Source organism: Apus apus, chromosome 16, assembly GCF_020740795.1.
Source record: "Apus apus isolate bApuApu2 chromosome 16, bApuApu2.pri.cur, whole genome shotgun sequence".
In the NCBI taxonomy this organism is placed as follows: Eukaryota; Metazoa; Chordata; class Aves; order Apodiformes; family Apodidae; genus Apus; species Apus apus.
Window position 1 is genome coordinate 3,875,708 of NC_067297.1, and position 23,498 is coordinate 3,899,205.

At 44.1% G+C, this 23,498-nt stretch overlaps 1 protein-coding gene across 1 annotated transcript in view; it reads left to right on the plus strand.

Moving 5' to 3' along the window:
- Positions 1 to 23,498, plus strand: part of BICDL1 (BICD family like cargo adaptor 1) — a 45,410-nt gene that overhangs the window by 8,359 nt on the left and 13,553 nt on the right. Inside the window, exons 3-4 of the mRNA XM_051634086.1 lie at positions 22,379 to 22,495; positions 23,188 to 23,199. Of these exons, the coding sequence (XP_051490046.1) occupies positions 22,379 to 22,495; positions 23,188 to 23,199 (129 nt within the window). The remainder of the gene's footprint in view (positions 1 to 22,378; positions 22,496 to 23,187; positions 23,200 to 23,498) is intronic.

The window sequence follows — 23,498 nt, forward strand, 5'->3', positions numbered from 1 at the left end:
AAACCCCTTCTGCGCATCAATTTGATTTCCCTCCCCCTGCCTCAGCACAGCAAAGCATGTAGTAATTCTCAGCAGTGTGTGTCCACACCAAGCTAAAAGCCAGTTTTACCTTGGAGAACTGCAGAGCACATTGCCAGCAGTATGCCAAGGGACATACCACTCACTAGAGATGCCCAAAGATAAAATATAAGAGGCGAAGTACAGTTTTGCCAAGGAAGTCCATGCTTGGGAATTATTATGTGGTTCTGTTTCCAGCTCCTTCAGTCTCCCATCTGTTTCATTTCCCCATTTGGAAAAAATATATCCCATGCTTTCTGCCCCTTTATGTCATAAAATTTGGGAGGAGTGAGTATAGGGAAAAGTGTCTTACACGTGCCCACAGCACCTAGCACAGCAAAAGTCCTGTCCCCACCTTTGGGCTTCTAGGAGATACTAATGCAAATAATAACAAGCAGCCCTCTTCCTATAATGAGGCAACATATTACTACTTTGTCAGGAACTGAATGAAAAAAGACTTTCACACTGTTTCCAAGTGGCTTCACCAGATGGCTTTCCCACACATTTCCTGCTTCTGAGCTCTGGGCTCCTGTATCTGTTTTCTGAATGTAGCTTGGGTAAGGATGTATCCTTCCCAGTTCAGCTGGGCTTCTTTTATGGTACATAGAGCATAAGGAAGTAATTTCACAATGTCAAGCTCAGGTAGTTTCTACAATGAAAATCTCTTTTCAGTGGCAGGAAGAAGCAGGTCATCTTGCACTGCTGAAATAGCTCTTTGTGTTTAGAGAGGAGTGCTTGGTGGCTGCGGCATCCCTCGAAGGGGCCCTCAATCACCAAGTTCTTATTCACTCAGCATCTAGTGCCAACATACTGCTACAAAGAATGAGGTGTTTCAGTCAATCCCTCTGGTATAGCAAGAAAATGATCAGCCAGCATACAAGTCTCCAAAGGAGGTTTTATTTGCTAGCCACAAACCCTTTGTTTCAGTAATATTTCAGTTGAAGGAGTTTTGTTTCTAACTTCATGCTATAACATGCAACATAGCTTCAGACTGGCAGGCAATGCCTGGCTTTGGAAAAACAATGGTTTTTTTCAAGAATGAGATGACCATAAAATATTCTCCTTTTCAAATCACTTTTACTTTAAACACATCCTTTCATGGTCAATAATGTACTTGTAGAGAGGCAACTCTACTGTCAATTACTGAAGAGCTTTTTTTGATTTAAATTGAAGAAAGTTACTGTACTAAGTGTGCTGGGCAAGGTTCATGCTTTTGCCTTTCCAGAGATCTGTAGCCATTACACTCTGAACTAGCTTGTCCTTAATGCCTTATTTTATCTGCACAGATGCTTAATACAAGCCTCCTTATCTTTCTTGCTTACTGTCTCCAATAGCCCGGGGGGGGGGTATACTGAGAAGCTCCACACATACCAGAGGCAAGTAATTCAGGCTGAACGTAAGCACTGCTTCAGGAGGTTTGTTTTTAAACAGAAGAGGATCCTAAGTGGACCTAGGCTCAAGAGTTGCTTTCACTAGGCCCCCATCTCAAGGTGCAGATCAGTCACTAAACTGAATTATTTTCATAAGCAGCCTGTAGTTTTTTGGCATGTCTCAAAGTGTTTACTGGAGCTACTCAGAAAGGAGTAGCTTACTGTGAGGAGGAGCAGCTTACAGTAAGGAGCTCCACACAGAGCTACTTAATAGCGTAAAGAGTCCTGCATAGCAAATCTTGATCTGCATCACCTCTGAGCAGTCTAAATCCAATGGAGGGGGAGAAAAGGCAGCATCCCTCCTGTTGTAGAGGGTGAAGTACCTGCTTCATTTGGCTTAGGGTAGACAGATAACCTTTCCAGCATTGCTTTGTGCTTGGCATGAAGCACACATGTTACAGATGGTGGGGCGAGAGGAAAGCAGATACCAGTGCAAGACAGTGCCCAACAGTGAAGCCAGCACATTTCCCATTAACAACATCAAGCACCCTCCAGCTCCTTGCCCCTCTGGAGCATCAACAGATTCTAGCACCACATAACTAGATCCCAGATCACACAGTGAATACTGATAAGTGCACATGCAGGAAGGGCTCCTCACCACCAGCTATTTCTCCCCTAGCAGAGAGCACATGTTAATAATTCAGCTTCATGACACATCAGGACTGGAGTGCTGAGGCTTTCTATGCTAAAGCTGTAAATATAGGATGTGACTGCAGCTGCCTGTTCTTCTGCAAAGTCCTTCAATGAAATGATTCAGTGCCCTAGAAGGTAATGAAGAAACATTTTGAGGTCACTGCTGAGTGGTGCTCACCCACCATCCATCTGGGGGAAGGGAGACAAACAGGAAGAAAGACTCAACCCTCTGCTGAGAATCTTGCCAAGCCTGCAGCACCCGTGAATCCCATTTTAGGGCACCCAGGGCTCCAGGAGCCAACTGGAACAGGGCCATCCAGACACCGAGACATAAATGCAGCAAACACCAAAGAAGTAATTTCAGCAAAGATGGGGAGAGGTGCCTCTACAGAGTTTGCCCAAAGATTTTGTACTCACCCAGGATTTTTACGCTTGTCTGCTTTGGTTTAAATACTGCTGACCACTGAGGGAATATGCAGAAAGCTCTACACAGAATAAAACAGGACCACACACTGCTCTTGAACCACACTACAGAGCCCTCCCTAAGGAAAAGGTTTAAAAACTACTATTAAGGTAAAAAAAATTGTTACTATGAAGGCAGTGGAACTACACGAATTCCTGGGAAAGGGGATAGCATCCATCAGTCCCAGGGGCTGGCTCGGACCCTCATTCTCCCTCTGGGCAGTGGAAGAGGTACCCTGCCATCCCCCGGGATCCCTTGCTAGTTGCTAGGTGACAGCACACCACGTTCCAGCTGGTGGTGTTGCTGTGGCTACCGGGTGTGATGTCTCTGCCGTTAACGCCTAACAGGCAGCAGGCAGGGGAACGCACGGGTGACGTCCGAGGCCTGTCTGCTGCCTCCCTGGGCTCAGCTCGCTGCCAGAACGTGTCCTCCAGCATCTGTCACTTCTTCCCCCCATTTCCTCCCTGGTTTACAGCAATTTTTTTCCCCAAAATGACCCTGGATATCTCACAGCCTAATGCAGCCTGTTGTCCACACTACCTACAATGGGTTTTTGAGCCTGCTGGGGGGGAAGGTAAACATTTTATTTCCTTAAAAAAGAGCCCCTTGTGAGCAGGTCAGTCAGCCCACACAAGGTCACTTTGCCAGGGCTCGGCACAATGTATCTCCCCCTGTGAGTCCAGCTCAGGGAACACAATACAACAGAAATTATAATCTGCCAGAGCCACTTAACCCCCATGCTGTGTGTACCTCATCTCCCATCCTCAGAGGCTTCTGGTGCCTGCATGGAGCAGCAAAGACTGGCCCCATGAGACATCCCCACAGCCCAGATCTCCTCCCTGCCCCCACACACACCTTGGACAGCACATCAGCATGGAATGAGTGCCCAGAGCATGATCTAGGACAAATAAACAGAAATGTTAACCACTTGGTAGTGAGCCATGCGTTGCTCTTCCCTGCACTTCAGCTGAGCCCAGCTTTCACCTCTAGCAACTGGTTCTGCAGCAGATTTCAGGAATTTCTGCAAGGCTTCTGCTATGAAATATTAGCAATACCACAAAACCATGAACATCTGAAAGCAAGAAGCCAACATGAAACTGAACTTGTTCCAGGGTGAGAAGATAAAAATCTGAATTAATCCCTTCCTTCCCTCATGCACTGCACTAAAAATTTCAAGCCGTTATTCTGTTTGGGTCCAGGATCTTTATGTTTACAGGAATTGTTTTAATATGCAGTAGCTCAAAGGTAGGAACATGTGGGCAGAAAAGATTACTTCAAAATATTTCTGCTTATTCACACTTGCTGTAAACACTTCCTCCAGGAGATTCTAGAAAGTAGGACACAGAAGGTACTTGCATGCAGCCACTGCATTCCTAGCTAGAACCAGAGCTAAACATGATTGAAGGCTTTGCAAATATCTACATAAGAAAAACCCAATTAAAAGCATTTGATCTTTAAAGAGCCATTCTGGGTTATAAAGTTTGCACACCTTATAATGAAAGTCTTTAAATTCCCCTTTTTTTTTTTTCAAGTAGGATTGCTTTTTCTAAATGCAATTTAGTAGACAATAGCTCAAGAGGGAGGTCTCTTCCACACTGAGGGTTTTTTTGCCAGCTGTATTAGGTGCTTTGATTACCCATGAAATCATAGAGGCCCCCTGCATAACTGCCTAGAGCTTAAATCAACATTTTGTTTAGAATGGCTTTTAGCAAACCCCACTTTATTTTGAGCCGCAATGCAATACAGACCTGGCGTCTGCTTGGCAGAACCACCCATGGGCACTCATGGGAACAAGAAGCTGTCTAGAGGTGAGAGTACAACAGGAAACAACTAACAGAGTAGGATGTAAATCCAGTGACCTGCATGAGACAGCAACTGGGATAAAAGGCTGCTCATAAGTAGACCAAGAGATCATTTCATTTGGAGGACATACCAGGTTGGCCTAACAATTTCATTAGGTATCCTCCTGTAGAAGCTCAGTTCTGTAACTCTAGAGATTTGCACCAGATTTCCTTCATGGATAGGTTCCCTGTCAGTGTCTGAGGTGGGAGTCTGCCCAGGTAAGAAATGCTGGAAACACTTCCATTAACTGTTCTCATCATCTCCTAACTGTTCTTCCCTGGAAGGTTCTAATGTTGAAGCATGTAAAGAACATTTTTAAAAGGAAAAATTACTGGGGTAGTTACCACCAGCCTCAGGCCGGCAATTGTCTCTGCAGTTTTGTTTCTTAAGCTGATAAAAGACCATGTTATCCCTCAGTTCCTTGGGCTTAGGTTGACCTCCACTTTTTGTACACCAAGAGGGGAAAATTTAGCCTTATGATTTCTTATTCTCTTCATCCTTGAAAATTTGTTCCTGAATCCATGTCCAGACTTGGCACAGTTTTGTAGTAACGCGGGTGCTCTTAGGAAGATACTTGGCAACTATTTAGCCTAAGTTGTTAATGTTTGTTTTTTGTATAAAGCACCATTGTATTTGGTTGACTAGAACCTCAGGTGAAGGAAAACTGAAGTCTTTTGCAACTCAAGCATAGACCAGCAGATTTGTTGCTTACACCAGGGCCATGAGGCAGGTATAAACCTTAAGACTTCCTAGAGGGAAGGGTTTATACTTACAAAAGAGATCCATAGTCCTACTAGCTTTTGCAGGGGAAGTGTTTCAGGACCAGGATTTAACAGAATAGGGACCTTTCAAAAGTACTGAGAGATGTTTCTTTACTTAATTAGCAAGCATTTTGCATAGATTTTATTCCAACACCAGAAAACTGAGGCACTGAGAGTTGAGGCAATGATTGTCAGTGTAAACCAACAAGACCCTAGGAAAAATCTCCATTTAGGCAGACAGCACAAAAGTTTGAGTTTTACTCTAGATCTTACAGAATGGGGATGTATTGTCATTTTGGTGTTTTGTTTTGTTCTTTTTGTTTAAAGTGTGGATTAGGAATTTAGTGAGCTATGTCCCATACCGCAAGTGTACCACCCCAGCAAAAAGCTAGTAGTCCAGACATACTCCTTTACAGAGTTTAAGCTTTATTCTCCATATCCCTTATATAAAGAACAATATGCATAAGTTGCAGAGTAAGAATTAGACTGGATATGAAGGCTGTAAGGTTAGCTGAGTAGGAGAACAGATGGCCCAGAGATTCTACAAGGTCTCCATCAAAGGAAGCTTTAGGGAAGTGGCCAAGGAGTCACCAGTCAGGCAGGGCTGGCAAATTTTTGTCTTGGCCTGAGAAGAACTAGGCAAAGTTCAGTCTGAAAGAGGTAAACAGGGGACTATTCAGAAGTAGCTTCCAACCTGTGCTCATGTTCAATGAGCTCTTGAACAGATTCAGATACTGGGGAAGTTATGCTTTCCAGGAGATTCACGTTTAGATGAATCCAAATGAGAAAGCCTGAAATGACCGTGTTTGTTCAACTTAGCAGTGTAACATTTGTCCAAATAACATCTATTGATCAGCTATGAAGTTGCACAGGGATTTGCTAACTCAAATTCTCTGTAGTTTTTGCCTCTAATACAGAGATGTATTTCCCCAGGCTTTACTGGATCTTTTATTTCACTTTGTGCACAAATTCTTCCTAAATGTTGTGCTTCTTGCTCTTTATTTCCCTCTTCACCTTAGCACAGGGACCAGACATCTTAGTGAAGACTAATAAATATTCAAAGCTTTTAAAGCTCAAGGCAAATGCTTATTAAATTGATGATTTCATTAATACTACTACCTCTTCCTGGAGCCTTTCTGTGCCTGAAGCACTAGGGCCAGGCACACAGATCCTTACCCTGCAGAGCTGCAGACAAGGAGGAATCTTACAGTCTTGGGCTGCTTTGTCAATTTCTGCTGCAAGCATCCATTACCCCCAGATCTGCTGAGCTACCCCATATGTGTACCAGTCAAAGCAAGACAGCCCAAAAAGCCACTATTAAACCTGCTCAGGCTCGTCTGGCTTGTTTTCATGGTAGGATGGAACAAGGGAGAAGTGGAAAAGGATAATGCACAGTTGGGAACAGCATTATTTTATATTTTTCCTGCAAGATGCAATTACATATCCCTGGTGCTTTTAAAGCTAAGTAAACAAACATACCTTGGATCTCCCAGGAACCACCCTGCCTTCAAATGGAGCTCATGCTGGACACAGATTCCAAAGCATGCAAACACAGAACGGTGCCATTTAAAAGCAAGTCTGGAGGCAGGAAAAACACTGTTCACAAGCCATGTTCTTGACTGGTTAAAACAGACAGGCCAAGCACCATTTTACTTTGAAGCCCTTGGAGGGGAGGCAGGTGCCACTGCAGAAACCTCTACTGAGATTGTAGCCACTGATTTGTACAATCTAAAACAACTCCTCAAAACCCACCTTCAGAAGATTAACAGGTTGATTTACTTCATTTAAAGAGGTCTCCTCCATTCCAGGCATTATCTAACTCAGCAGCTCAGAGCTGCTTACAGAGATTAACTCTGGCACCATGAGACAGCCCATCAGCTGCAGGCTGGCTCTCAGCAGCTCCTTCCTTTCAAAGTAGTCATTTGCATCAGGCTTTGAAAACTTGGGAAATTCCTTCCATCTTCCCATCCTTCATAATCCTCCATCAATATACAGTACCACAGACTAAGAAGGTCAAGCTGGAGGAGAGGGAAGGAGACAGGCAGACTTTCTGCCTCTGTTACAGGTCACTGCCTCACCTCAACACAGGAAGGCAAGATTTACCTAGAGTGGGACAGTTCCACGCTACACAGCTGTACTGTTCCTGGTCCCAGATATGGGCCTCCTCCAATCTCTGCCCCTTCTCATGGCTAGGAGCACACCACCAAGAAAATAGTTTGCTATGTGAAACAAATTATGCAGAAGATTTTCCAGGCATGAACTTGTTCAAATGAAGATATTAGCTCTCCTGCTTCTTTTAATCTTCCTAAGTAGAGCTCTAAGCCAACCCAGGTGAGGGAAAATAGCCTGATCTGACCAAAATGCCTGTTTAGACTCACAAACCCAGTGGCCTGTGATGTTAACCCTTCCCACAGCTCAGGGAATGCAACATAAGCACCCACAGCCAGCTGGCCATGGTGCAGCTGGGGTCATCCTGGTGACAGGGAAGGAGGAAAGAGCTAGTTATGCTGGAATACCACTGCCAAAGAACACATCTATGCCTGTATTACCCCCTCCACTCTTCCCTCTCCTCACACCACTTGGCACATAAGACAATTGCACAAGGCATCTGCTAGCATTTCATGCACATGAAGTGGACAGTTTTCATTAAGCCTGTGTCAGCACCACAGCCTGAAATGGCTTGTTTATAGTCACACAGTCTGCTGACGCTGCAGATTGCAGATGGGCAGCCATCTCACAACACGCAAAAGTCTCGTCTGCCCCTTTGTGCAAGAGTGGATGAGGCCACTACAGGATAAAGTGGAAACATCAAGGCCAAGTTCCTGCTACTCTTAACATCACAGGGATATTTTTTGCTTCTGTACCAACAGTCTCTCACATCCATCACAGAAGAGGCAGTACTTCAAAGGCTCGTGGATAATCACTTTTCAGTGCATTCCACCAGCATCATTAGGCAAATGTCCATAAATTCTGTTCTCGCATACCTTGTCTCACTGAGATTATACTTGTCTCCTTGGCAACTGTCAGAGGAGGTATAATGCTAGCAGGGATTAGCCCCAATGAGCCTTATAACCCTCATGGAAATTCCTACTCTATGAAGAGACCTGGCCAAACACACTTCTCTCCTTGTAATGTTAAAATGTTGCCATAAACAATATTAAATCCAAAAACCTTTCAGTAAACCTGAGCAAGGATGAAAACTAATATAGAGCTTTTTAAGTGGTAGCATTTGTCTTATCCTCCAAACAAATAAGTCTGAGACATGTGGATATATTTGGTGTTTCACAGCTTGACAAGTAAAGCTGTATTTTCAATCAGTACTTAAGAAAAGGCTTGTGCTGAAAATTTGGGTTCTAATATCTTTATCTCCTTTGTCCCTTGGTGCCAGTGGGGATCATGCTGGGAAATTCCGTATCTCCACAGGAGCTTAACAAACTGATGCTATGCTTTAACCTGTTAATTTCTGAAAACTGGACTGAATTCAGGTCAACACTTAAAATCCATGTGCATAAACTCTCTGACACCAGCTGTGCTGAGACTTTCTGCCTCTGAGCAAGGAGCTATGGGCTGCATCCTCATGCCCCACTCCAAAGCATCAAGTCAAGGAGGTCCAGCCCCAACATCACAGGACTTCTGCAAATGCATCATTACTCTGCTCCACACCTTATCTACAACTGATGAGGAAAGTAAGTTGCTTGTCCCTTGGTACCCCATCTGTTAAAGACAGGGGTATCTAAACGATAAGCAGCCTGCGGTGACACAGTTAAACTATTTGTTCCTTCTTTAGTTCCTTTGAGTCTTTATAATGTCCCAGCTTGAGGAGATTTGCTCTAATTCAACAGAATTAAAAAAAATATTTGAGCAGAGCCAAGGAAAGTAGGCTAAAAGAAGCACCAGCCTCAACAGCAAAACCAAAATCAGACACACTACAGAATAAAAGTATTTCTGTAATTAAACAAATCTCTGGCACAGCACTGTGTCTATATATTAATTCAACAATGTGCCATGGCTGGTATCTATTAGACTAATCAACTAGCGTGAGCTAAGTAGGAAAAATAAATATAAAAATAAGGTCTCCATGATTGCTCCAAGAGGTAGGTCACAAAACAGCAAAGCCAAGAGGTGATGGGGAAGCTAGCGTAGGCAGGGCAGTGACAGGCAAAAGAAAATCCAAGTCTTGGCACAAGCTAGTTAGCAATGATGCAACATGATTTCTTTGCAAGCTTCTGTGGAGCTGTTTGCTCCCCAGCCATCTGCAAACTCCAGTGCACACCTCAGCACGTGCAAGGCAAGAGGGGGCTGGGGGGACAGTGGCTTAAGGCAGTGATTTTTAACACAGATAGGATAAAAGTATTCCTAACTAATTCACATGCCTATGTACTGGCACATGTTTTAAGTGACATGACTTTCAACACTCCAGCACATAAAAAGCACTCAGTAGATTTAGCATTGCTACCATGGGCTTGTGCACATAGGAAAACTCTGCTACAGCAGCAGGAGGAATAAAAACTGCTGGGAGCTGAACACCATGATCTCTTCTGTCACTGATTCTTGCTTGTCACATTATTCTTGCTTTCAGACGGCAAGAGGAAGAGAAAGTTAATCATTTATACACAGTGATGCTAGGGAAGATCCCAGTTTAAAATCCTACTGTAGTAGCATAAGAACTGGAGCAGCAGATCAGCCCATGCTCAGATGCCAGATAATCCACACACGTGAGGCAGCCCTTTCTGCTGAAGATAAAGCGATAAAAGAACCTGACTGGAAAGCAATCAAAGCTGCCACAGTAAAGTATGAGCACACTCAAACAGGGCTTTCAAAATTAAGCACTCCAACAACCCAGTAACTTGTGAAGGACACTTTGAAGCTGAAGAATAGTCACTGCCACACCACTTTTACTGTATTTCACTTGGTGTACTTTAGCAGGTCTCCTGTTACCTAGTTAGGGCCAAGAAAACACATACACAAGGTGCATAGCACTCATCAGTCCTGACATTTGCTTAAAAGCACCAGAGCCAAAACTAACACCACTTCCACCACCCTGTCCCCCATAGGGCACCTATATGCCTTTACACACTCTGCCCCTCCAATCAACTGAGGGTAAAATGGGGAATTTTGGTGAAGGAAGGAAGCATGCTTCCCTTTCTCTTGTCAGGACAGCTTTATCAAGGATGCTATTTCTTTCCAGGCAAACCCTCACCTACCAAACCTTCGGCCACGAGGGAAAACCCATGTTTTCTCAGCATCAGACACACCAGGCAAGCTGCTAATTCTTACTGTATCTGTCAGTAAAATGTTTTCCAGTCTAAGGTCTCGTGCAGTGCTTACAGGCAGCCTCACAGCTTGACTGCACAGAAACTCGGGCTACATATCACCCCAGTCCCCACAGCTGCCTGGCACCTGCTCCCTGCTGTATACCCCAGCCCAGGCTCACCACAGGCTTGCTGTATCTGCATGAGGTCAGCTGTCAGAAAGCAACAGCCTCACTTCCAAAATGAAAAAAAAAAAAAAAAAAAAAGGCCAACAAAAAAAACACCAAACACACAGCCTGAATTACTCTTATCCCTCTAAGCAGCATCTTAAATGGTAAGGGAAAGGGCTTTCGATTCAGTGACGTCTGACCTACATTTGCAAAACCTTGGCTACAGGTGCAAGTCTAAGTATAGCATGTGTGTACAAAATGTGCTGCCCCCAGCCAAGCACAGAGCCTTTGTCTACACTGTTTTCAGGGGACTCTAGTTCACCTGCAGCTGCTCTAACACAGCTGTTGGCATGTTACTACAATAAGGTGTTTTTTCTTCTGACAGCACTCCACCTCTTCTCCATCAGAAAGATAACTGAATACAAGAAGGGTTTGTGACTAGGGTGGCATCCCCCACCCAGAACATCTGTGCTGTACCTTACATGATATTCACCAACGCAGCAAAGCCTGAAACTCACACAGAGAGGGGCTCCTGCCAGTCCCTGATAACAATTCCCCTGCATGTGTATGATTTGGCAAAGCATAGTGTAATTTATACACCATTTTACAGTACGTGCTGCACACTCACCTTGTTTTTCTGCAGTTTGCTGTCTGCATCTACTTGCTTTATTTTTTTATTTTCAAGCACAGCTTTTTGCAGGACTTAAAAGTACCAAAATGCCAGTGAGACTGCCAAAAGCTGTTACTTTAATATATTTGTGCAAGAACTTTTTAAAAGCTAGATTGTAGGAGGCTAAGTCTCCACATTTTTGCTTCTTTCTGGACACACCCATTATCCAGAGACTGGCCACAGCAACACGAGCAGTCTCTCCAGGGCAACACCTCATGTACCAGGCTGACATATGCGTAAGAATATCTGGCCACTTAAAGTGCTCAGCTGGTTCTGAAAGGCTGGGTTACAGGTGTTGTTCCGAAAACCTATCCTCAACTTTGAATACACCTGATGCAGCTTCACGTAGCAGCTCTGGCTCATGCTGAAGTTGCTGTTAGGTATTTGTCACTACATACTGCTATCCAGGTGGAGACCGCTGGGAAGGCCAAGCCTCTGCCATGAGGATCTACGACTTAAAAGACCTAATCCCCTTAGTGCTTACATCTGTGGCACTCTGCACAAGAAGGTAAACAAGTGCTTCTGTGTTCAGGCATCTGAGTCATAAACTGAACCTTAGTGGGAACAGAGCAAAGCTGTGCTAAGAGGAGACAAGTGTTCATGTACTTACTACATAATGTACAAAGTATAGATCTGTATTAGACTTCAGCAGATCAGAGTGCTCAGATATTACTAACACGTTGCAATTATCTTTTGTCAGCAATCACCAAGAGCAAGGTCTGCCTTGTGCTCAAAGTCTGCTCCAAAGACCTTATGCTCTAAACAGATCTTTTCATGCTGCCAACAAGGGAGAACAATTCAGGAATTGCTGGAGGCTTTTGAAGTACAGGAAGGAGTATTGCTAAGTTAAATAGTGTCTAGAAGCTTTTTGTCTGCAGCTATCCAGCACAGTTGTTTTATTAAGAATGACAGAACAAATACTAGCTGACCAATAGTTTAAAATAAAATGTTACCTAACAGCTCCAGAACAATCCTCCAAGAAGGAAAGTAGATTTGGACCATTTCATTTAAGCACTGCAATTGTGACATATTGCTATATGGGGTTTGTCTTCCCACCACGCCCCCCCCCCAAAAAAAAAAAAACAAAAAACAACTTTGTGATGCACTTGCTCATTTTTATGGCACTCAACTTTCATTTATGATCCTACTGCACCTATCAGTGATAAAAACATTTAGTGAAGAGAAAGCTTTAATGGAATAGTTTGAAGCTATAGCTCCCATCTTGGCCAATATCCACTACAGAGTTTGGGTCTCCTTATTTTTCTACAGTAAGCAGCCACAAGTTTTACTGCATGGGCTATGAGAAATGACCTGCACAGAACATCATCTATCTTGTTTTAGTGAAGGCAAACCAAAAAAAAAAAACAAACAAACAACAAACAAAAAACCCCCACACTTTTAGCTCTTCCTCCTCTGGGTTTTGAAATAAATATATCAAAGTCATGAAAGAAATGAGCAAACACATCAGTACTGTTTTTAAGAAACAGCCTGATGGAAGTTACTGGGAGTCAGACTTGGCAGGCATTTAAAAGCTAATAAAACATCTCTCAGGTAAATCTGCCGTAAGGTTTACACATACATCTACATTTTAGAAATGTTTTCTCTCTTCCAGTCTGAAGGCTTCCTGAAAGAGATTAATATATTTTAAATCAACTTCTTAAATTTTGCCCCATCTTTTTTTGGCATCTGCTCATTTCACATGCATGGCAATGGACACCATTATTTTCCTGCACTCAAATATGCTTTTAAGTACAAGTTTGAGAACCAGGTCTACATACATTAGAAAGCCTTTGGTTTGTATATTACTTACTAACCCTAAAAGAGTACATTTTGAGCTGAACAGGGTATATAGATGAAGATTTCAAGGGCAGGCAGAGCTGCTAGCCTGCCATCACATATTAGATAACCCCAAGAGAACTCGGCTTGTTTTCTTTGAAGTAAAGAAGCCAGAGTGCTTAAAGCCAAAGTAAGAGACTGCAAGAAGCTTAATTACTGTGTCTTGCATTCAGGCACAAACAGTTGAGTTTTAAGAGCTCCACGTTTTAAATCTTAGACTGAAACAATTTCACTGAAAGAATAAAGCAAGAATGGAGATTGGCTGTTCTGACTACCAGGGGAAGACAGCAAAGCCTCTCAGAGCAGGAGGGTATGTTCCATTTCTCTTTGCCCCCACCCTTATAAGCTTCTGCTTTTTTTCACAAGGCTTTAATGACCATGTTAAGTCTTCATCGTTCCAATTCAGCTATTTCCAGACTAGGCAGACATTTTTTTAATTTCATTTGGCAATTATCTGACCCACACTTAACACTCACTAGAAATTTACTGGAACACATATTTTTCTTTATTTAGCTCAAGTAGAAAAGTCACACAGAGCCCAAAAATCTGAATTAAAAACCCATATAAAAGGCAGCTTGGCCAAAATGCTCTATATCAAGATAAGTAACTTATTCATGGAAATTAAGCATTACAGAATTACAGATTTTTTTGTTGTTGTTGGAAGGGACCTTAAAGATCATCGAGTTCCAACTCGCCTGCATGGGCAGGGACACCTCCCACTAGAACATTAGGCATTAGAAATTCATTAGAACTTATCTAGAAGAGCAAATGACTGAACTTAGATGAAAAACAGGGACCATCCAGCTTTCAAACTGTATCAGTTCTCTGCTAGGCCAAGGCAAAACTTGAGAATCTGCAGTCTCACACACAGGTGTGGGGATGGCACACTTCTTAACCTGAAGGGCCCAAAGTCCCTTGCAACACACTTGAGCAAAGCTGTGCTCCACTGAAATTAACATGGTGATTCCTCTCAGCTCCGCTTTAGCACCAGCAGACTTGATTACTTAAGCCAAAAGTCCTTCTGCTTCCATTTACAAACAGGTATCTAAAGTGCAGAGCAACAAGTGCTTCATTCCAGGTCATGTGCAGCATCTACACAGAACTGGAAGAGCCTGCTAGTATTACAGTTTATTACCCTATTTCTTCTCAACAACCAGGAGCGAAGTTGCTGCCACAAAGCCCTACATTCAGCCTTCCATTCAGAGTCCTACAATAGACAGCCTTGGGAGCCACTGTGCAAGGTTGTCTCATCTCCCACATCTCTTCTACAAGCAGAAGTTGCACCCAAAGAGCAAGAGCTATGTGCACTATTCGCACTGTGTGTCCTCCAGGCACACTTTGTCCTCTGAATTATCTCCAGTGCTAATTTATTGCAGCATTCAAAGCAGCCAGCTTCTGGCAGTCCCTTCTACAGGAAGGGGGCTGACTCATTTTTCCACACACTGTATTTTTCTCTCCACAAGAGTCAATTGCTTAGGTCAAGAATAAACCATAAAAAAAGGGAGGCTCGTGTTTAAGCACCTCCTAAAACACATGCACAACCCACAACCAATTGTGAAGCTATTTTATTCATTCAAACAATGAACTTAAGAGGCATTACACCCAGCTAGAGTTGGCCCCATATGGCACACAAGTGTCTTTGCTTCTGCTCTAAAAAGCAGCTCCTAATCCGATTTAAACTAATGGTTTTGGCCTCAGTCAAACAGTTATCCAAGCACTTACTGAAAGCAAGATGAAAACCACCATTTTGCATTCATTCCCCGCAGCTCTTTGCCACAGCATTCAGATGTTTAGCTTGCAGACTGGTTCTCATGTATTAGCTAGCCTTACAGAAAGGAAAACAAGAACTAGTCTATCACCAGAAAAACCCCAACTACCTACTATTTCATGCTTTGCTTAGTGATGCAGCAAAAGTTCACCATCCCCATTCAAAGGATTTTTCAAGGACACTTGGAAAAAAAAAAAAAAAGAAGCAGTACCTTCATATGCCCAAGTATTAACAGCAGTTGTCTCCAGCAACACTTTTTCAGTCCTCCAGCCATGAGAAACATGGGACACAACCAGCTTCAGGCTAAGCAAGTTCAGGTTTTGTAGAAGTTTCCAGCAAGGAGCTAAACTTCTCCACCTCAATAAGCAGGTGCAAGCCCAGCCCTACAAAATAAAATGCTCAGCTGCTCCCTGCTCTTATAATCAGCTCCCTTACTGGCCTCTGCCTCTCAGGTGTGAAGCATCTGAGCTGATGTGGCATTAACTCGTTGACCTCCTCAAGGGCCCACTGCATGACTGGGGTGTGTTGAGAGAAAACTGCTCACATTCTTGTTTTATTTTAAAACTCAGGTAAATAGGAGTGAGGCCAAAGGATGTGCTCAGCATTTCCTACTTGTCCTACAGAAGGGGAACAGCTCTGCAGTAAAGAATTCTAACTTTCATGCAAGCAATAAAGTATCGTATTTCCAGAATGTGATCTTAGCATAAGGTGCCACTGCTGTCCTTTGCTCATAGAATCCTCTCAGACTAGGTTTAAAGCTACACCCATGAGGTTTTTCCCATCGGTAACGTGTCCTGAGCCTGCTGCTTATAAAAGAGTAATTCCAGTGCCTCTTCTCCATTACTCAGGCTCCTTGCTTTAGCAGTTAAGATCCTTATCCTTTAGATCTTTGATTCCCATTTTCTTGAAAGGTCCATTTTGTGCTAAAAAAATGCTCATTTGTTTTCTCTCTTGTCCACCTGGTTTGTTGGCCATATAGTATAGGATCCCCTCCCAAATCTAGCTGGCCTGTGCCATTTCAGCCTGGCTGAAGGGAAGGCTTATTTATCAGCTTGTACAGCTGTAACAAAGGAGGTCAGGCAGCATGCCACAAAATCAAACTCGTTTGTCTAAGCAGATATGGATTTATTGGACCCTCTGAATATGACAAGAGAAGGAATAACCAAGAGGAGCCCTGCAGGAGTGTAAAGACCATTGCAGGTAGACGAATGTGAAGGTGTGTGACACAAAGGCACAAATGCCAGGCCTGAAGTAACTTGCCTGACTTGCACTGAAAAATGGTGACAGAGACAGGGAGACAATGTGCCACATCCAGCTCACAATTTCACACTGGTGTATGACTTCAGTGCCAGGCCCCTGCAAGGACACCTGGTGCTGGACACTGCATGTCCCCACCGTGGCCACCTCGCAGATCTTACCTGAATGGAGCAGCAGCCAGCTGGGGTCAAAACCAAGAACGTGGCTGGGGAGCGGGGTGATGGGTGCCATGGCAGGTTGCAGAGATGGTTCCTGAGCAGAAAGAAACCTGTGTGAGGAAGTAAAGCTTACCTTCAAAAGCTGAGACACATTACTATGGCTACTGGTATTTAATCCTGACCTGCCAGCCTGCTTATAGCTACTAGGTATATGTATTACATAGCACTATCATAACACTTTTACAATCTTACAAATTTTTTAAATTTTTTTTTTTTCAAAAAATATCCCAGGGGATCAATGTTAATGTCTCCGTTGGATGTTGACAACAAAAATATTCTGGAAGTGTTGCAGGCTTCCTGAATGCTCATTTTTCCACACAGCAGGGACCAAGCTGCTACAGTCGTTAAATCTCCCCGTACCTGGGCAGTAGCAGAGCGAGGGATGAGGGAAGGAGAAGACTCGGCCCCACCACACCGGAGAGGGGGGCAGTGCAGATACACAGCCCTCCCCAGCTTCCATGCCCTGCCACTGAGAAGTGGCAGGAAAATATCATCCCAGGAAGGCTTAGCCGGATCCCCCTCGTCCTCCTCCTTCACCCTTGGCGCTCACGGGGCTGTTTCTCACACTTTTTACCTCAGCTGTCAGTTCCGGGCAGTGTTGCGTCCTCCCTGAAGCCGCTCGGTTCCAGGGACGCGGCTCTGCCCAGGGCGCCCGCAGAACCGGCTGGAACCGGCTGTGTCCGGCACAGGGCAGCCCCAGCCTGGCCTCGGGGCGGGGGGGGGGTGACCCCGCAGCCCCTGGACAACGGGACCGTGTAAATTTCACCCCCTTGAAACGGGTATTTAAGAATTGTCATTGAAATACACGCTATGCGCAAACTTCACATCAACCACAAAAGCCTCCTCGCACCAAACTCGAAGTGTTATTGTCACGAGGCTGCAAACGACGCGCTCGGTACAGCTCCCTGCCTCACCCCTTCACAGCAACAGAAACATCCCCGCTCTTAACCCAGTCCCCCAGCAATAGCCAGTGAGAACTTTGCCTGTTTTTACATTACATTCCTCTAACGGCAAGTGATCTCCCTGTACTTATTTCAACCCACAAGCTTTGAAATCGTATTTTCGCCTCCTTTTTGTCGAGGAGGGGGAGTGAGAGGATGGCTGGGTGGGTGTCTGGCCAGCCCACCACTGTGCCATTGCTCTTCTCCACACGTGTGGCAGCTGAAGGTGCCACATCCCTGGGCCCCTCCGTCAGGGAATCCCTCTTCTGTGCACAGAAATCAGCAAACGCAAACTGGAGCCCTCAAAAGGTGACCAACAGCAAACCACCCCCTATCACCTCAGCACTTTTTCCTGGATAGAAGAATGCTTTCAACAAGAATTTAAAGTTGACCTGATTTGAAAGCTTCAGGAAAAAGCTCTCAGACATTCCCCAACTGAGCAACCTCCACCTATGCAAAACACAGATGGATGCCAAGGGCCGGAAAATTGCCATGGCCCCACTGCTTCCTTGGCACGGATCAGCTAGCCCAGAAAATCAAGATTTCCCGCCGCCGGGGTGCAGAGCTACTGGCTGCTGTGGTGCAGCACCAATCCCAATCCTCCCAGCTTCCCTAGACAGATTAATCTGGGGCTTTTTTATTATTCTTCTAAAGCAAGATGTTTTTTGTTTCCTCCTTTGCTTGCATTTCAGTAGCCAAACATACTTTCCTCCTGGAGAAGAGCTGGGAATCCAGGAACCTGAAGCCAAGGGAGGCAGCAATTAGTGGTTTGAAGTGTTAATGGTACCACAGTGGGAACAGGGAGTCCCTGGACCTCAGCTATTAGCAAATTAATAAAAAGGGTAGCATGCTCTCCTGAGTGTTACAAATTTAGCACTAATTAGGACTTCTCTTGATTGCCTATTTTAGGCAAGAAAATTTTCAATATCCTTTGTTAAATTCAAATCATCTTGTTTGTAGAAGTAAATCATATGGAAATACAGGTTTCTTCACCCATCTAGAGTCTATTAAATTTTTCCATTCTCCCTTTCTTTCTGATGTGGCTTATAGATGGATATTTTGTATACAGTCAGTTTTATTTAGCAAATCGTCCCCCAAAAGAGGGTCTTTTTTTTAATGAGACTAACATACAGGCCATTCATTTCTCACAGTCAATCCCAAACATTTCCAAGATCCTCTCTTCACAGGAGCATCAGTGCTCCAAATTTATTTACATGTATTGGTCATATATACATGATGTCAAACCTCAGAGAGTTATTGTAACTGATAAGCCATATTTTTCTGCCAAATAACTAAACAGTTTTGTGTATTTCAGCACTTCAGAATTAATTAATTAAGAATTAATCATGAGAGAAACTTAATCAGGTTTTCAATGAAAAAAAAAACACCTTAATTAGAGCAGAGGCCAAAATGTCCTCCTGCTCTTCCTTTCTTCTTGCCCTGTCCAGATCTCATCTAAACCTTGCCTGAAATCCAGAAAATAAATCTCACAGTTGATTGAATATATCTAATTGCAAATTGATGTCTATGCTTTTGTACATGTTTTTCAAACTCTGCCTGGTGGCTGTGTCAGCTAATTTGCCTATATCCAGGAAATTAATTCTTTCTTAACTATAGAGCAAAGCTGTGATACTGGGTGATACATGTCTGCCTTTCTGGAAAGAATATTACTTCTCTCTAGCAAAATCAATGCATTGCTACATGACTGACATAGCCACAAAAGGTTTTAGCATTTAATGTTTAGCAAAACAGTGATGGGGAAGAGAAAGCCCTGCAGTTTGCATAATGAGAGTAGAGCCAGACTGAGACAAAAGAAACTCACTTCAATTCAAGAAAAAGCCATAGCTTCTTTGAGCTCAAATTCCCCTCAATTGAGGGAAAATGTAGATAGAAGGTTACAACTTCTGACGACTCTTAAGTAAAACAGCATGTTAGAATTAATCAGTAGTGAGTTCATGGTTTAAAACACACACATGCACATGTACAGCAGTGTGGAGAACCCAAATAGGCACCATATGAAAATACACCATAAAGCCTGACAAATGCTGGACACTGGCAAGATGGCTTTCCATAATATAATGCAAATTGATGTTAAAATCTAGACTTTATAATCAATTAGAAAGAGTAGCTTGATAGCAGTGTTAATAAACTCTGAAACAAATGTAGCATGAAAAGGGGGTTTCCATGAGCAGAACTCAGCTCAGAAGACTTGCCTCATGTCTCTGAAAAATCAGATCTAGGCAAACGTGAGACCAAAGGTATCAGCCATTTCCTTGTCTAGGAGAACTGGATAAATACTTTTTCTGACTCTCCTATGGAGAGAAACATGATACAGTAATTTCTGTTTACAGCTGGTTGGAGAGAGTGTTCTGCACTGTATGAACCTAAGCAGGTATTATTTTTACTTGTCTCTGCTGATGAGATAGGATACTCCTGGTGTACCCTGAGATGACCCTGTAACATCCTGTCTGCTTTAGGGCAATAAACACTAGCAATAAGTGAGTTCCTTTCTTCCCTCCTGCAGCTGTAACTGCAGGAATGAGATGTGTGAGTGTGTAAGCTGAGCAGCAAGTAGATAAATTCCAGATGGTGATTTAAAGCTGGTGAATACAAACCTTGCAGTCCTGCAAGCAGTCTAGTTCTGGAAAGGACCTCTGAGGTCAATTCATTCCCCTTCTGTCACAGGCAGCCCTCTGAAAGAAACTGCATGATAAAGTGATCCAGCTCCACCACAGAATTAATTCTTGCCACCATTTCTCCTACTTTACTGGTGCAGGAGGAGGAATCCTGCTGGAGCTCCTTGGAAATGTAGAAATCTTCCTATTCCCAGCCTCAATATACTCTTATCCAGTTTATTCACATAATTTTTTCTGCCCAAATTGTGCTTCTGCTTAAACAGCACTTGTCCCTTCTGCGTCCTTATCCATGATGTATTTATAGGGAGTTCTCTCTCAGCATGCATTGGATGAGATAAAACAAGCCATCCTTTTTTGATCTCCTTTCATATAACAGACTTTCCATGATCTGGATCAGCCTTGCAGCCCATCCTGCCCTGATCTGAGCATGGGGACCAGAGCTCACAACAGCAACTCTATGTTGTCTTACCAGGGACTTTTACAATGCCATTAACACTCCCTTGTTTCTTACTACTATATTGCACATTTACACTGTCTGTACATATAATTGCTCTAGCATATAAATTAGGTTATGGAGTTAATCATCAAATACTGGTGTGTCATCTCTTCACGTACCACTTGTGCTCCTTGGGAGTGTGGTCAGCATCTTGCAGGCAAAATCCTTCAGTGCTTTTCATCTGGTGCTTTTTCATACTTGATAACTCCTGCAGGGTATTTCAGCATGAAGATGTTTCAGCAGCCTTTACAAAAGCAAGTGAATCACTCAAAAAAAGCACAATCCATCCATCTTCTTTAGTGTCACTAATTAATAGCTACTCAGGATGCTTTGAAATCTATAGCTGCTTAAGAGAAGAAAAATAACCAGCCCCTTCCTATAGTGCTGTGCTATCACTACAATTTGTGCACTCTGCCTGTGTAAGGCAGCTTTATTAAATAAAGGGGGAGAGGATGATACACACAGGCCTCTGATGTGAGTGAGGCTTTAAAGAAGGAGAAAAGACCAGTCATGCTAATCCAGGGTAAGAAGGGAACTAATAAACCAATTGGTAGACAAGATTATTTCTTATTATTGGAAACTACTTCTCATTCCAGCAGCCAGTGATCTGAGCCTGGCTGATTTTGGTGACCATGCTTCTGTCTTCTGCTGCCCTGCAAGCAGGCAGTGTTGAGGGCAACCAGTTTCCTCCACTTTATGGAACTGGAACAGCCTTTCACCTCTTGCTTCTGGATTTAGATTATTTTGCTGCAGACTATGCAAAGTACAGGACCATTTTTTAAAGGGGATAGTGTTGCCTTTGTGGGCAGCTCAATTTGGGTCTGTGTGTTCATTCATCAGGACACAAACTGCTAGAGTAAAGTCATTGCACCCTTTGGTGGAGCTGCTGCCTTAGGCTCCCTGTCAGCCAGAGCACCCTGGGTCAAATCCTGACCCACGTTTGCCAGACAGAAGGGTGCACTGCCCACAGCTGCTGACCCCAATGCTGGTTTCTTCTCTGTCCCCATCCCTCCCCTCTCACCTCTCCTCCTTGTCTAAGGCATTGTGGCTGCTGATGCCATTTGCCATCAGACATCCAGCTCTGTCAGTGAGGGAGATCAGTTCACTTCCAGTTAATATGCTGGAGAGGGAGGTCTGTGCCTAAGTGTAATGGGACCTGACGGAAGCTAATTAAATGGAAAACCATTCATTTGTGTTGTCCCATTAGGGATTTGTCATAAAAACCTTATGTTCTCTTACAAGCCTAAACAAGTGTGTTCACCATGTAAAAAACAGCCATAAAGCTGTCTGGAGAGTAGTTAACATGTCTAAGCTGTCATTTATACAGGCTGTCTGCAGCCTGGATCCTGCAGGTAGGAATGGCCTCAAACCACCCTGCATAAATGGGACTTTCCTCCTTGGAAACAGGAAAGAGGGCCAAGCCCAGCAATCCTGCACCACAGTCATGTGGAGCAGATGCTTCTCCGTCTGGCCCCGCTGGGAGCCAGAAATCAGATACAAAGAGCACTTGTTATTTTAGAGCTATGCCAAAGATGTTCAGAGGTTTAGGAAGTGTAAATTTAATAGCAGTGTTTCCTGGGTTCTACTGAGATTGCCTCCCCTCTGCCTTTGAGAGTGGCCTGGTCTCCTCCTCAACCCTGACCAGGCAATTATTTTTGAGGAAAACTAAATTCCCTGTAGGGCATGGGAGTTACGCTGTTTTGCAATGGAAGAGTTATGGTCTATGTCCCTTTGGCTGCCCCAAGGGAAAATCAACATGGTCTACATGGCTGCTCTTCTCCATGTTGATCCAGGGTGAGCTTTTCTCTCATCCAAAATCTGCAGGCTTCAGAGTTTCTCTTGTGCAGAAGTCATACTGGGACAGATCTTCCCGTGGGCAGGAGGAGATAACCCCTTTCCTGCTACGGGATGACCCCCTGGGGTAATGCCAGCTGGTGTCTCCTTTCAGGCGTCGGAGGTGGAGCGACAGCTCTCCCTGCAGGTCCACACCCTCCGGGAGGACTTTCGGGAGAAGAACTCCTCCAGCAGCCAACACATCGTGCGGCTCGAGAGCCTCCAGGCTGAGGTGAGTCACCCATGCTTAACCTCTCTCCTTCAAAAGGTGGCCAGGGATGTTTTAACTTGTAGAATGAACCCCTCAGAACTGAGTAATCAAAATCCTCTGCTTGGAGCAAACAAAGAGAAGGGTGGTAGCTGTGGGGCAAAGGGCTCCCTAAGTAAGAATTTTTGCTGCAGCCCAGGGCTGGCTGGGGTAGCAAAGGGCAGCTTCCACCACTGCCTCCATCACAAGTAGCCTGCAAAATGAATGGATAAGAAGGATCTTCCAGGAGCTAAACCACTGCTGTGCTCTTGCAGGGCTGCTGCCCAGTACAGATTAAACTCTGGGAAAGTCTGCAAGGGTTGTTTCTTGAGGTTTTTTTGCTCCTCATGCTTGCAAAGAAAGCAGCAATCCTCTCCTGCCTCTGAGCTATGCACATAGAAAAGCAAGGACCCCCTGCCTGGTTTAGCTCTGATGTATTAGCAAGAATTGTATTACCTTCCTTCCTCTTCCCTTCCCTAGTGGGAGTCACTGCTGACTGTGCAGGCAGAAACTAAAGGGACAGAAGATGTCCAGCTATACCACCCTACCACTTCTTTTACTTATAAGCTGTCTGAAAGAGCTTTTCCTAAAATCTCTCAATTTCTTCTTTTCTCCTGCTCCCACCTGCTCCCTGCTGGTCCCTCACCTTTTCTTCCCCTCCCTTTGGTGTGGAGCAGCAAGTCCTTGAAGTAAGTATGGAGGCTCACGAAGGGTTTGCCTGCGTGTGCATCGCTGTTATCATGCATGCCTGTCACTGTGCATGCCTCACCTTGCCTCCTTCCTGCCTCTTGCTTTCCAAAACCCTCTCCCTCACTGCCCTTTCAATGGCCTAGGACCCACAGCAGAGTGATGTTTTTCTGCTGCAGTCACAGGGTGTTCATTACTGGTTTGGATACCAAATATCAACTCTTGATACAATCTCTGTATTATCCCTCTTGTTTTTCTCACAATCCTTTTCTCCAGCCCACGCAAATCATGATGGTGGTGG